The 14,495-nt window shown below is 40.6% G+C and overlaps 1 protein-coding gene across 2 annotated transcripts in view; it reads right to left on the minus strand.

Moving 5' to 3' along the window:
* Positions 1-14,495, minus strand: part of LOC120802681 (rho guanine nucleotide exchange factor 12-like) — a 42,139-nt gene that overhangs the window by 17,078 nt on the left and 10,566 nt on the right. For both annotated transcript variants that reach the window (XM_040150753.1, XM_040150752.1), the window contains exons 2-12: positions 12,095-12,186; positions 9,168-9,266; positions 9,036-9,085; positions 7,688-7,745; positions 7,232-7,431; positions 5,163-5,240; positions 4,890-5,009; positions 4,217-4,342; positions 2,521-2,646; positions 1,503-1,601; positions 1,087-1,197 (exon numbers count right to left, since the gene is read on the minus strand). In XM_040150753.1, the coding sequence (XP_040006687.1) occupies positions 1,087-1,197; positions 1,503-1,601; positions 2,521-2,646; positions 4,217-4,342; positions 4,890-5,009; positions 5,163-5,240; positions 7,232-7,431; positions 7,688-7,745; positions 9,036-9,085; positions 9,168-9,266; positions 12,095-12,186 (1,159 nt within the window). The remainder of the gene's footprint in view (positions 1-1,086; positions 1,198-1,502; positions 1,602-2,520; positions 2,647-4,216; positions 4,343-4,889; positions 5,010-5,162; positions 5,241-7,231; positions 7,432-7,687; positions 7,746-9,035; positions 9,086-9,167; positions 9,267-12,094; positions 12,187-14,495) is intronic.

Raw genomic sequence — 14,495 nt, forward strand, 5'->3', positions numbered from 1 at the left:
GTCGTCTCGTTTAGTATGTTATCAGGTCAAGATGATTTCATGTCTTTACCGCTCCAAAACATCAACGATACACATTATCCCATCGGAACACGGAGCTTTTTTTTCTGGTCAGCGAAGGCAGTCCACAAGGCTCGATCACCGAGCCTCACTTTGTTTCCTATTAAAACTTTATTTAGTAACTCTTATTCATATCCCTTTTTTTTCAGCATAGCAATGTATGTCTGTCATTAAAACTGACGGTACCACTACGTACGTGAAGGGCTGTACTCCAAAACAAGCTTCCAACCATTTTTATAATTCACTGTGTTATGTAGTACGACGTTCACGGCCGACGAGAACTATTTGCACAGTAAGTGGTGCTCGGACTGAACTTGTACAAATAAAAAAAAGAACAAAACAAAAAAAACCTTGCACTGAATCTATACCGTAAAACTATATGACTCAAGGCTTTACTTGTCAAGATAAACCTAGCTCATCATTTAGTTCACTTCCATACAGTTCATGCTTTATGTTCTAACCGTATATATGTATCGTTTTTAAAGGGAAACGCCGGCAATATCCTGTATTTTGCTTGTAGTCAACGAATCCCCGAAAAGGCCAAAGTCAACAATGAATCCATCCTGCTGACAAGCGCTGTCTGTGTAGCCACACATCTTATTCCTCTTACCCATGGAGCTCCACTGCTGTCCGAAAACTATTGAAAACACATTAATGAGTCACACGGTTGCGCTGGCTGCAACATTTTTTTTCACACCTGTTTAGAATAAAGTTTGCTAACGACAACAACAGCGCCCGGCTGCTACAGGAAGTTACTGACCCTTCCTGTAAAAAAAAGAAAACAACTATATTTAAAAACTAAAACGATATATTTTTGAGCTGTGTATTTAGACGCGTCCTAGCTCATTTTTGGTTTTGGTGAAGAGGCCCTGTGTGATATAGCAGAACTACTGTATATGATATTATAGAATATAACCCACAGAATGCTGACCAAATTAATAGCACTGCTATTACCTTAGTCTGTACTGTGTCTGTGTGTGTGTGTGTGTGTGTGTGTGTGTGTGTGTGTGTGTGCGTGTGCATATGTACCAGAGGCACAGGGTCAAACTGCGAGACGACATGATGGAGGAAAACTGCGAGGTGAGCCGGCCGACACTTCAGCAAGTCTATGCTCTGGAAACAGCTGAACTGTCCGTTAATCTGACAGAGGGAGAGAGATTCATTCATTAGACTTTACGGAAAGCCAGTCACATGACACAACAAGGGGTTATGAACTTAATGATTTGTCAAAACGAAAAGCAAATGTTGATCAAAATTTTAAAAAGAAAAAAAAAAAAGAAAAAAATATATAATTTCACAAAAACAATTAGCTTTTGCTTGAGTCTGTTCCATATTTTTTCCAAATTGCTCCGCTGTTTCCATATTTTCGAATTTAAAACCTAACGATAATGTGGTAACCGGTCAACTCCTCGTCCGATGATTCCATCAGTAGCTTCTCAAAATACCTGCTCTTGCTGAGAGTCAAAGTAGTCGTCCTCCGCTCCGATAATCTGGGGGTTGAGGACGTAGGGAGGGTTACCCACAACACACTGGGCACTGGAGTCCTGAGTGACATATTCAGGGTTAAATGCACCGATAGACAAACAATTAAAAAAAACAAAGAGTTTCACACTAATGGGCAGAACGTGTTCAGCCTTGTGTCAAGGAAAAACTAAAATATTCGGTAAATATTCTTACAACTGAATTTGTAATAATTCACAGAGGCCGGGCAGCAGTTGTCCAATCACAGCTCAACAACTGTAACTAGGCATGACAGTCGAGTTTTGGATTCCATGTATGTGGCTCTTTTAAGAGCGATACTCTTTTTTTTTTTCTCTTTTACAAAACCAAAAGAAAAAAAAAAACCACAAAAGCGAAAGTGTCAGGAATAGACTCTGTGTTTATCAGCTCTGTTAACAGATCTGTCCAGCTCTTTATCAGATTTGGGCGAGTTTACACTCCCAAATTCAAATCAATTGGATTTTGTCATCATCCCACAAAAGCCTTCAAACATACCTGCGTGGAAATATGGACAATAACACACAAGTCTGACCTCTGTGTTGCCTGTCCAAGTACAATTCCTACAGTACTGACTAAATAATGAAAACGAAATAAGTCTGTCCTTGGATTGTTTCTTATCGTCCTGAACTGTCACACTTGGACTAACATGCTCTTCTTTCTGCAAAACGAGACCGTCCCTGCTCCTTTATTTCCACGTCCTTGTTCACCTTGGTCCGATCAGTCGTCACGTCCCAGATGATATTCATGATGGGCTCACCAGTCGTTAGGTGCGTCCCCCGTCTTTAGTGACTGACAGTTTGACCACGACTTGTATTCCGCTGAAAGTTTTACCCGCAGCTTGAAAATGGCTTCCAAAGTCAGATTGCGATGATATCACAAAATCAAAAGGAATGATAAAAAAAAAAAACAAATCTGACTTTAGCAGTGTCTCAGTGTGGGTGTGTGTAGGCGAGTGTATCTTACAGTGTCAGTGTTGTCCTCGGTGTCGGGCGGCGGGCAGAAGTTGAGTCCGTCTCGCCGGCTGATGTCCGGGCTCTGACGGGGCGTCTCTCTTTTGCCGGGACTCTCTGGGAGGGGGCTGCCGTGCATCTAGCCCACACCCAGACAGAAACGTACACACACACACACACACACACACCACATACACACACATAGACGTTAATACACGTACACGGGACAACACAGCACTTAGGGCAAATTGATTGTTTAGTCTGGTGCTGAACACTGGGAAATCCCCAGAGATTGGAAAGTAGGACCATTTCATCCCTATTTATAGGATCTGTGATAAAAAGGTTATTTGTTATTACAAAGAAGTCTGTGTAAACAGTATTTTCAGAGGCTTCCTGTTGTATTCAACATCAGACTGTGGGTACTCCTACGACATATTAAAAGCCTTCCCTTCGTCAGCAGCAGCAGCACCTGATCCACGGGTAATTAGTTCCTCTCTTAAAAACTCCATAAAACACAAGCCACATTCACTGTGAAAAGTTGACGCTAAAAAGCGGCCAAAAATCACGTTGGCATTGAAGCATCCAGGCGGGTTAATTTATCTACGTTTTGACCAACCAAGGGCGTAATTTCCTTTGGGGGTGGCGGAGATACGTCCCCCCTCACTTTCAGTCTCTGAACTGCATCCTCTTTCTGCCCAGCCACTGTGGTCCGGGGTTGATAGAAAAGTTGACACGGTCATCTGAGCCTCCTCCGGCTGTTGCCGGAGCAGCAATACGTTTAACGGGCGAGGGAGCGAGTGATGCTGCGAGCCCTAAGTGCTTTTTTTTTTTTTTTTTTTTTGGCCCGAGTTTCGCCTCTCAGCATACATGCGGGCTGCCGTACCGTGTTGGTGAAGGCTGTCGGGGCTGTATGCGGCCCGAAAGCATACCTACTCAGGGTTGGCGAGTATAGCCTGCTCCCGACTGAATTTCTTTGGTTAAAAAAAAAAAAAAAAAGAATTTAATCTAGATTTTTATTCACAGTTAATATTCTCCTAAATAGAAACTAGAAAAATAAACATCAGTCAAAGATAAGATATTAAAAGATCCATTCGTAGTAAAAAGATGTAAATACAACATGATCTATCAGGTATCCAGTACCCAATATCTATAAAGAAAACTAGGACTGAAACTAAGACTGAATGTACTGTAGGTAGGTTTGGTGCAGTAAAAAGCATTGCATAGCAATTCTACTTTTTGTTTTTATTTATAATACCATTGTATTGGAAACAGCAATAACCAATTTTATCCAATTTTAATCATAATTAGTTATTTGCTAGATTGATTTAAATGCAGAATATCACTTTTTTTTCTCTCTTTTTTTTTTTTTCCTTTAAAAACTTCATTGTTCCCCTCCCCCTGCTTCTGATATCAAACCTATGCCCTTGTGACCAAGAGTCCAAAACCCAAACCTATAAAATTTACAGTGGTATCAAACAGAGAAAAGTAACAAATGCTCAAATTTGAGAAGCTGGAACGGGAGAGTGTCTGGCATTTTTGGTTGATAAACGACCTAAGCGATTGATAAGTTTACAAAAACTGCTGTTGATCAACTTTCTGTTTTACTGACAAAGTAATTGACAGCATCGGTCGACACTGGCTTGGGTACTGAATGATTCCGTGCTACGTGGCTCATCACACTAATTGCCGTGATCTGTCATTATACCCACAGAGTTATTGTTAGTCGAGGGTCTGTCGCTGCCACCGTCGCCCCGCGAGGATGAGGTCGGCTCCCTGACGGGAGGCCCGCCGTCCCCCTCCTCAGCCTCGACGGTCCCGGACACAGCCGCTCCGTCCTGAGACACACACATGGGAATCTGTTCGTGCTCTTGGCAGCAACAATTAACAAAGGTTGGGTGGACTAAAGAGCCTGCAGTGACCTGTGTTAATCTAAAGTCTGTGGGAGAGACAGAGGAGTTGTCCAACTAGTCACAGGATACAAAGGATGCAAAAGAGGGACGAGAGTTTTAACAGCGTGTGTTAAAACTCTCGTCTCTTGCATCGAGAGCTATTTGTCTCTGGATAATGCGAAGTAAACTGGAGGAACACGCTTTGTTTATGAAGAAAAAAACGATCATGGAAATGCTTAATAACAGATTGCACTGAGTTACAGACGCGAGTGGAGCAGAGGCCAAACGTGACGTCAGGACTTCGGGTCCATTAGCAGCCATCAGACTTTTGGCTTCATGGTCTAGAGCAAGAAGATGACTTTCTATCAGCCGATAAATCAGCCACGGTGGAGAAAAGGTGAACTCAAGTGCATATACACTGTTTGTGTGCGTGTTTGTGTGTTTGTGTGTGTGTGTGTGTGTGTGTGTGTGCGTGTGTTTGTTTCTACAGCACCTGTAACACAGCTGTGGCTTTGCTGAGCTGCTCCTGCAGCAGCGAAATGTGCTTCTTTGCCTCCTGGATCTCCTTCAGTAGCTTGGGTCGGGGGTTTCTGCTGCACTCCTCCTCCTTTGCCTTAACACGAACAAATCCAAAAAGAAGCCCCGTGTAAGAGAAATAAGCCACGAATGAAATCCACAATCCACAATCGGTCAGGAAGTGAGGCAAATACTGTGTTTATGGAAACACAACAAATAATATCAAGATCATTTTGTATCATACACATACCTGTAAGTCCAGCTGCTGTGTGGTTATCATCTTTTGCAAGCTATCAATCGTTTGGCTGTGCCTGGTTTTGTTCTCCATCTTAAAAGAGGATTCAAAGAAGAAGTCAAACTAGCTGAAGATACGCCGCCGAACACACTAGTACATAGTTATTCCTGTATCATATTACGTCTCTGAAGGGAGAAAAAGCTTGAAGACAGCTTTAGATCTTTAGAGAGAAGTGATACTGATCTGACTAAAATTGAAAATGATACAAAAGGGGAACATGGTGTCAACATTAATAAATGAAGGCTGTGATTTAATACAGTAAATAACACACTGAATTAGAAAGAACTAGTGCAAATAAGTAGATAATTCTAGTGAGGAAGAATTTATTTACAGTTATGCCAGATTTTATGAAACTGAAGTCTCTTGTATGACACATTCAGTGTTACAAAGAGGATAAGCTGTTGACACAGTGCAGCAGTTTTGGTAAAAGCTGAGGGTAATGGACTGAAACGATGTGACTAATCAAAAATAATGAGCTGCGTGGGCTGTACGAGCCAGATAAGCCCCTGATATCACGAACCTTATCACAGTTTAAAATAGCAACGTGCAGAGCGTTATAGTCTAAATACGCATTCAAGCTGCCTCATCTACAGTATTTAATCTTTAAAAAAACAGCTTATTTAACAAGTTACATTTCCCTGTGCTTTTGGAATAATGTGAATAAAAAGTGTGACATTTACTACGGGCGTTAATATTTCTGTATTTTAAAAGAAGCAGGAGATGTGTTCGGTAATTCTGCAGGACAATCTAAAATAAAATAAAAAGTTTAATTAGCTCCACAAGTTTCTTAGAATGAAGAACCTCCTGTGGATTAAATGGGCTGCGTTACCCGTCCAGACTATAAAGACGTTAAAGAGGCTACGCCTGAAACAACTTTATAGCCTGATTAAGGTGCGTTACACAGGTAGAAAACATTATAAAAACTGTTGTAACCTTTACAAAACGACATGTTTCTGGAGGACTAAGTCTACATAGTCGATCATGTCTAGGCCCATATAGAGTTCCCGCAAAAATTCCTATAAGGAATGATGTGCCTTTACAGTAACCTTGACATACCGTGGCATATGTTGCTGCGGACACGAGGCCAGCAGTAGCACAAACTCAGTTGAAACGCGGTTCTCCTCTGGCAGTAGTCTACTGTAATGCATCTGCACCCCTTCGGTAGTTTCCTGGCTCCGAACTAAGCCGCTTACAGACTCCCGACACAGCGACAGGATGGGTGACGAACCCGAATTGACTTTCTGTGTCTAACTACACAACTGTGACTCACAGACTGCAAGTTTGACAAGTGAGATAATTCTGAATTTAGTGTGCGTCCTCAGGGTGAGTCCTGAGCACCATGAAAGCCGTCGGGACATTATTCACTATGAGTAAAACTCTCAAGACCCTGCTTTTTCACGAGGATCCAAATATGTACAATCAAAAAAGTCATGTAAAAAGGACTGTTACAGTCAGGTTTTCGCAACTTGCAATCGCTATTAATCAATTCAATAAAAACAAAATGAGGAAGATAGTAATAATGGAAACACATTTTATAAGCTACTTTAAAAACGTTGTAGATAAGGAGATGTTTGCACTTGGGTTTGCGCCCGGTTTCATAAAAAATGGCTTACAGCATTTTAAATTCTTTAATTTATCCCTAACTCACTATATTTATCTAATACTCCATATTGTATTTACACCTCTTACCTTGATAAAACGTCTATGTCTTATTTGGTCTTGCATATGGTTATGGGATTGTAACAGTTTTTGCCACAGATATTTCTGGGTTTGAGAAAGTTTAAGGATGATTTTAAAGATGGAATCAGACGTCCAGTGTCCGTTTCTCACGTTAAAACAGTTTAAACACACAAGAGAACCTCACATCAGATCTCATGAGGAATTCACTCGACACTGCTCCAACCCATTAATTTGATTTAAATAGTGTGTGCTGAAGTGTTCCCGGCCCTCACTATAGAGATCTGACAGGTAGATATTATTATACATAACACATGCATGAAAAATACTCTTTATTTTTTCCTTACCCCATCAGGCGGAGGGGAGGTGATGTGCTCCTGGGGGCTGCACTTCTCCCCACCTGGCAGCGGAGGTGAGTGCGGCACTGAGAGAGAGGAGGGTGGGCTGACCTCTGCCCCTTCCTCTTTCTCATCCTCGTCCTCCTCCAGGGGGATCTGAGGAAGCCCCGGAGGCCTCCCCAGCACTGTCAGAGCTACATAGGAACCCGCTGCCAGAGAGGAGTCATGAGAAAGAAATGAAGGGTGGGTGAAGGGAGGGAAGAAATGACACACGTACGAATGCGCCCAAGTCACTAACCGGCTCGGAGAGAGAGAGAGAGCTTCGTCTGGGAGAGAAGGGAATGGAAAAACCCCTAACTCCCTTTAGAATTTAAATATCAGTATTTATTTTCCACAATAAATTGAGGTCTTAATAGCTAAAACTCAGTGAGTTGTATGAATGTATAATTAGAAGTGCATACTTACATTTTATCAGCTTTACAACCTCTATGTGGTTTGAATGTGTAACTAAGGTCCCGTTAACCTGTCAGAAAAGAAAAAGCGTTGGGAGAGAATTTTTAAATATGGCATGCTGCTTAAGAGATATTCTATATTTTTTGTCACTGCCAACAAATCCCATAAAAAGACCATAGCTAAAATGTGCCCCCCCTCAACACTCTCTGTTTTCCCTACCCTGTCTGTGGCTCTCAGCAGCTTGACCATTTGTCACTGTTGAATATTTGTCCATTTTAAAAATGAGTCATCAATAAATATTTTCATTTTTTAAAAATGGTAAACTGAGCATTTCTCTGAAGATTTGGGCCACCGGTGAGTACATACAGCAGCGGGACAGTGTATATGGGATCAACTCAAATAAACTGGCGAAGAAACACCACAACCAGTGCGACCGTGTAGTTCGCTGATTTAAATAGTTGTTCAACATTGGAGCTCTATAGCACAGAAAAATAAGATATATATAAGGCTTTGGATACACCGACAATATTGTTAGTAGGATCAATTCATGGTTGGTTTTGGATTTTTCATGGGATTTTTTAACAGTAAGAAAATACATAATGAACATAATAAAACCAATTTTAGAAATTTACAAATACATAACCACCTGAATAAGTGAGTGGGGCTTCAACATATTGCACTGATTATATTAAAATGTTATTTTCTGTTTAGAACTGTATTTGTGGTGCTAGGTATCATAAACGCAGTTCAATTACAATGTGGTATTCCACAAGGGTCAAGCCTAGGCCCTCTGTTATTCTCCGGTTACATGTTCCTGCTTGTTAGTTTTCAACTTTTATTATTTTATATCGCCTATTATCATTTTAGTTTTAAGCCAAGGTATCATCTGGCATGAGGCCCTCTGGCAGAGCACCACTGGTAACTCCACAGACCTGGCTGGTCACTTAAGTAGTGATGAACCAATCTGGTCCATTCATTTGCTGATTACTGTAACGAGTAAACCTGGCGCTGATAATCACTTCATGCAAAGTGCTTCACAATAAACGCATTTTAATGTGAAGGCAGTGGTAGGACTTTACTGTGAAGCCAGAAGTGCTGACAATCGCTTTTGCGGTTAGCTAACAGTTACAACTTTAACTTTAGAGTTTGTGACAAAGAGCGCTGGAACCGAATCAGCATCAGCGGATACACAGGGTTTACGTGTCTGATCTGGTATCAGGAGAGAAAAACTTGAATCAGTATCGCTGCACAAAAGCAAGAACAAAAGATAAATAAATCAGATTCACTTTTTAACTCTCTCCAGACCCAGAGATACACAGTTGCTGATCCTGGAAATAAGAAGGAAATAACTAAGACTTACCTTAATGATCCTATCTCCTGTCTGAACACCAGCTCGCATTGCAGCTCCATCTGTAACACAAAAGACTAAACAGAGTCAGAGTTGCTGCTTCTAGAGGCGCGTGATGATTTTGAGTTTGTGTGCGAGCCTAACCTTCTTTGACCAGCTGCACAAACACAGGGTTGTCTCCGCTTACAGTCAGCCCGAAGCCATTTTCATCTCTCTGGATTATCACGCAACGCTGGACAAGACCTGTCATTTGCCAGGACACACACACAGACACACACACAGCATTATATTGCATGTTACCAATGTTGGTAAGAAAATTTAAAACAAACTGTGGATGTGATGAAGATGAACCAACTTCACGGAATGAGTTTGTGTTTTTTTTCCAACAGAAACAGAAATGTCCTCACATAACCATTCATATTGAATATGAATATGTTTTATTTTGTCATAAGAGCTTTTGTTAGATTCCACCATTACTCATCAAAAGAGATTTTCAAATGAACATTCAAGCTACGTGTACAGTCTTCCACGTTTCACATGCTGCTGCCAGTACAAATTTCTGATAAATATTGACAAAAGTAACTAGGGAATTAATCTGTGCCTCAGACTTTTGCACTATTTGCCTAAAAGATGTTCTGGAACAGAATATCTGGAATATTGGTGGTCTGGGGGAGTCAAATTTCCCCGAATAGGAAGTGACAAATCAAGGCACTGAAAATGAAAAGGTTTTTAAATAATAGCTAGCTCTCTTTCAAAGAAAACTGGATTCAACAACAAGAGACCTTTTCCTCTCGTCTCTTTGAGAGCTTTTGTATAGTAATTAATCTATAGAAACACTATCGAAAATCTAAAAAAAAAATTTTAAAAAATCAATGATTACTGACTAGTCACTAACGCAATCATGATGCAGCGCGGCTAATTTTGGTTAAAGTAGGGCTGACACTGTTAATGGATGGGTATGGAGTCATTTGTTATTTTAAACATCATTGCCTGACCTTGCCTGGAAAAACAACAACTTGAGTCATCTTGATAAATTTATACAATTACAATGCTGAGGTAAGATTTTTTTGGGGGGAAAAAATATAGGCTCCAGGTGTCGTTAATAAACAGAAGCTGCATCTGTGAAAACGTCTGCTCCCCACAATGCAGACTGCTCCGTCATAAACAACCAACTCTACACTGCTGGTAAAGGTGTGAACATTGTCAGACTTAATTTGTTTAGCTCATTCTGAGGACTACGGGCTTATCATCTGGAAAACTGGAAAGGACCACATCTGATCTACATTTTTTACAGCTCAATTAAAATATGGTGCTCTACAAAGGTCAGTGTTAGGTCCTCTAATTTTCTTCCATTACATGCTTCTGTGTGGAGATGCCAAACATATATTATGCAGATGACACTAATATTTGCATAAACACGATACAGTTGACTTTCACACCTCACAAAACAAGATTTTTTGAACATGATAAAGGCTAAATATATTTATAAAAAAATAATAAAAAAATCACTTCAAACTTAATACTGGAGTAGTATTAAGTTTTTAGTATGTATACCGGGGTCTAAGCATTCGACTCGGGGCACTAAGGCCATGACAGATTGGTGAACGGGGCTTAAACAGGCACTATAACATGTTTGTTTATAAGTTTGGGAAAGGGTCAGACAGCCAGTAACAGTGCACACTCTTTCCCAAATCAATGGAATTCAAAATCCTTTGACTCATCATAGCAGGGAAATGCACAGGTGGAACTAAAAACAGAAATTGTTCTACCGGGGCACTATAAACTCAAGTCAGTGTGATTCAAAGTACAAACAAGTTCAAGCCTGTAGCTACATACTTTACTGAACATGGTGAAAATGTTGACCAGTCTTGGTTCTTTTCAAAAAAAATTTGTTAGTGACAATGTTTTTTATACCCTAGTGACAGTTGTCCATGCCTTGATCTCTTCACAATTAGATCAATATTAGGAGGGGTAATAATGTGTATGTATATTAACAGTAATACTTTAGTCAAAACAAAACTTAACTCGCATTGTGCCGTTCATATATATCATTTACCTTAAAATAACATTACATTAAAGAAATATAAAAAACACACATGACAAAATAAATTTAAATGTTTCAAACAATATGATGATGATGATGATGATGATGATGACGACGGTGATGATGATGACTATGATTAAGTGTATTCTGATCCCAGAAAATCAACAATGATGTGAAACATATGAAGCATGGTTGAATCTGTTCTTCTGTTAACTGGTTATAAAGTGACACTTTGAAAAGCCAGACTATACATCCAATTATAATTGAATGTTATGCAAGGAGCACACACACACACACACACACAAAAAAAAAGAAGGATTCCTTGACCATGTGCCAGGAGCGCAGCTAATAGTACCCATGTAAATCTGCCAGGTCCTCGTGACCCTGGGAAATCAGTGACTCCATTTGTAAACTCAGCAGACTCATAGACTCGCACACTCCTTACACTCCGACTTCTCCGACACCCTGAAATCTGCAAAGAAAATCTGGGATGTTTCTCCTGTAGCCACTGAGGAAGTTAAGCGACTCACTGTCCTTTCCCTTCTCCCACTTCAAAGAATTATCTGAGCGAGCTGAGTGGATAATTGGTTGTCTTCTGGCCTCCACGAAGGAGCCTTAAGACTCCAGGGTGAAGAAAAGGGCAGGAAGGATTAATGTCGACCCCGCAACCCAGGCAACTACTTTAACAACTTGTTTCTGAGCGCGGCACTACATCCACACCATCTCTGCTCTACCCCCTCACCAGCCCCCAGTGGTAAAGACTGTGGGACAATGAATAATTTAAAAATGTAAATCAAATATAGGGCAGTTAATAAGACAAACCTTAGAGAGGTAACTTTATTCAAGAGTACATAAGAACAAGGCTGAGGCTACAAATTCATAATATATTAGTTAACATGGATTTCCAAATTGCTTTACAGAAGAAATGCTGCAGGAAACTAAAGACTCAATTAAAGAAACACTCAAAACATTAAAAAAGGCCGCACTAAAATCAGAGAATAGAAATAAAGCTGTGTCTGTCTCTTACCTGTAGGATCAAATTCGTGTTTGAGGGGGACAGATGATTTGTCATTCTTAGGTTTCTTGTCTGTGGGCTCCTTGTTGAGAATGCTTGGGGTCCTAGGGAGACACGGGGCAAAGTGAGAACACACATACCTTACAAGGCCTCAAAAACTTCAAAATAAATAAATAAATACATTTAAAATTAAAATTTTACTAAAACGATTTTAAAAAATCCAACTATTTATTTTGATCCAGCACCTTTGATATACCTTTCCCAGATCCCCAAATTTCCTTCCTGGCTCACTGTTGATGCTTTGAAATTCAACTGCAAACTGCATTCAGTCTAAACAAGTATTGTCCAGCCACTTATTTCAGATATAATACCCATGATGAGATATAATTGCAAATGTCAAACAACTGTAACCGCAAGGAGAAAGAGCTGACTGGGTGGTTGTTTTATACTAAGCAGTTAAAAAGACAAATATGTTTTGTGTTAGTATGAACTACTGCCAACTTAATCCATCCATTTTACTTTACTTTCTGAAATAGGCATTTCTTAAAGGGTCAGCTGATCACAGCTCTGCTCCGGCTGAAGCTATGCTGTACTGTATACAAACAAGAAGAGGTGAAGGTGTAAGTGGTCCTCATCAACAGATGCAACAAATCTAACGCTTGGCTCAGATTCATCGATATCAGCTTGACAATATACTTGAGCTTGGTAAAGGCCTGACCCCACAGATGTGGGCGGCTGGGGAGTTGAGTTATCCCAAATATTTTATCCCATGCAGTGTGTCATGTGGAAGACAACCGACTCAGCATCTGGGTAGCCTCACAACGAAAAAAATGCCAGCGTGTCCAAATTGTTTTTCTCTTGCGCAACAATGCGCTTGTAAAGGACGGGATGAGGACTGATAGTAGATGTAAACAATGCAGGTTTTAAAACATTTAAAAAAAAAAAAAAAAAAAAAACAACTCTACAAATGACTGTCTGGGATGATGAGGAGTCAAAGATATGGATGCACAGGTGTCATAAACCTGAATAAGGACAGAGACCTCGATGACTGTGAGCAGAGGTTGAATAAAGCTGAACGAATCTGAAGTTATTTTGTCAATGAGAAGTTCACAGTTCTTGAACATCCTCACCTCCATCCTCAGCTTATAGTTGCCATCAGTCAATAAGCTGTTGGGGCTGAAAACAAAGGGCAACGCTGGTTCCTTGAAATCGAATTTATACTCTATGACCCATCACAAATCATGCCTTCCCATAGGCAGCCAGTGTGGTATTCTCCAATGGGAGCGTAGCTTCGTGGTGGTATTTCATGTATTAATAGCACAGGTTCCCTCTCCTCGTTCCCCCTCAGCACCCCCTACTTGTTCCACAAGAGGGGGTTTTGTTTGTGCTGCTGTTCCTCCCTTGGATAATGGGGGCCCTGGGCTTTTAACAATGGCTCCCACGTCAGAGCCAACTTACTATACTGTGGCTTTGTGGGACAGATTCCCGGAAACGGAGACTAGGGGGGTTTGGCTCTGCTCCAGTTTCCTGAATGTGGGAGAAGGCTGGGAAAGTAACGGAGAAGGGGGTTGGAAAGGAGGAGGCGCACAAGTGTCTTTGAGGGAAGACAGAAGGCCGGGCAAAGGAAATTTCAACTTAGCTCCAGAGTGTGTGAACAATCCTGTCTGAAATATCCTCATGGTGTAGAGAACAGATGAAATTAATCAAATCCTGAGATATCAGATTCAGGCAAATAGAAGACAGAAGACCAAGAAAATTTTTCTTTGTGTCAAGCTCCTGGAAGCAAAATGAACCAGACTGAATAGCTGAAACTGATTCCAATCTCTTAGACACAACACAACCGTCACAATTACACACAAAATGGTTAAATTAAGCTCAATAGGAGAGTATTAGGGTTATAACCTTGTGCTTTTCTCTGAGATTGGAAAGCCCACTTAGGGAGCCTCCTTGCTGTGGTTGGAGGAGATTAGCTGTTGATAAGACATGGCGAGACAAGGCCAGACTGCATCCTGCTCAGTGGGTGGCAGCTAAGTAAGAACTGCTGGATAAGAGAGAGGAATTCAGCTTTTAGCTTCTGATAGTTAGTGGCTTCTTTTTAATTTTTTTTATTTGGATGCTAAAGTGGGTACAATCATATCAAATCCTAATAAACAACTTTTCCAAAATCTGCTGTTGTATATCTTTTTCATTTAAGTGGATCAAGCTTTGTTTAAAGTAATTGAGTTGCAGACTTATAGGAGCTATTATGGGTGCTCCGGTTCTAAAAGTAAAAGTCACATTCATTTTTCCCCACAGACAGTGTTAGGTGAATCACAACTGGCGCAATTATATGGCTTAGATCAGCATGAAACAGCAGTTGAATCATCATTTCAAGAGATGATCAGCTGTTTAAGAAGATTTCTGGTCCTTTGAA

The sequence above is a fragment of the Xiphias gladius genome, chromosome 17 (genome assembly GCF_016859285.1).
Source record: "Xiphias gladius isolate SHS-SW01 ecotype Sanya breed wild chromosome 17, ASM1685928v1, whole genome shotgun sequence".
Classification (NCBI taxonomy): Eukaryota; Metazoa; Chordata; class Actinopteri; order Istiophoriformes; family Xiphiidae; genus Xiphias; species Xiphias gladius.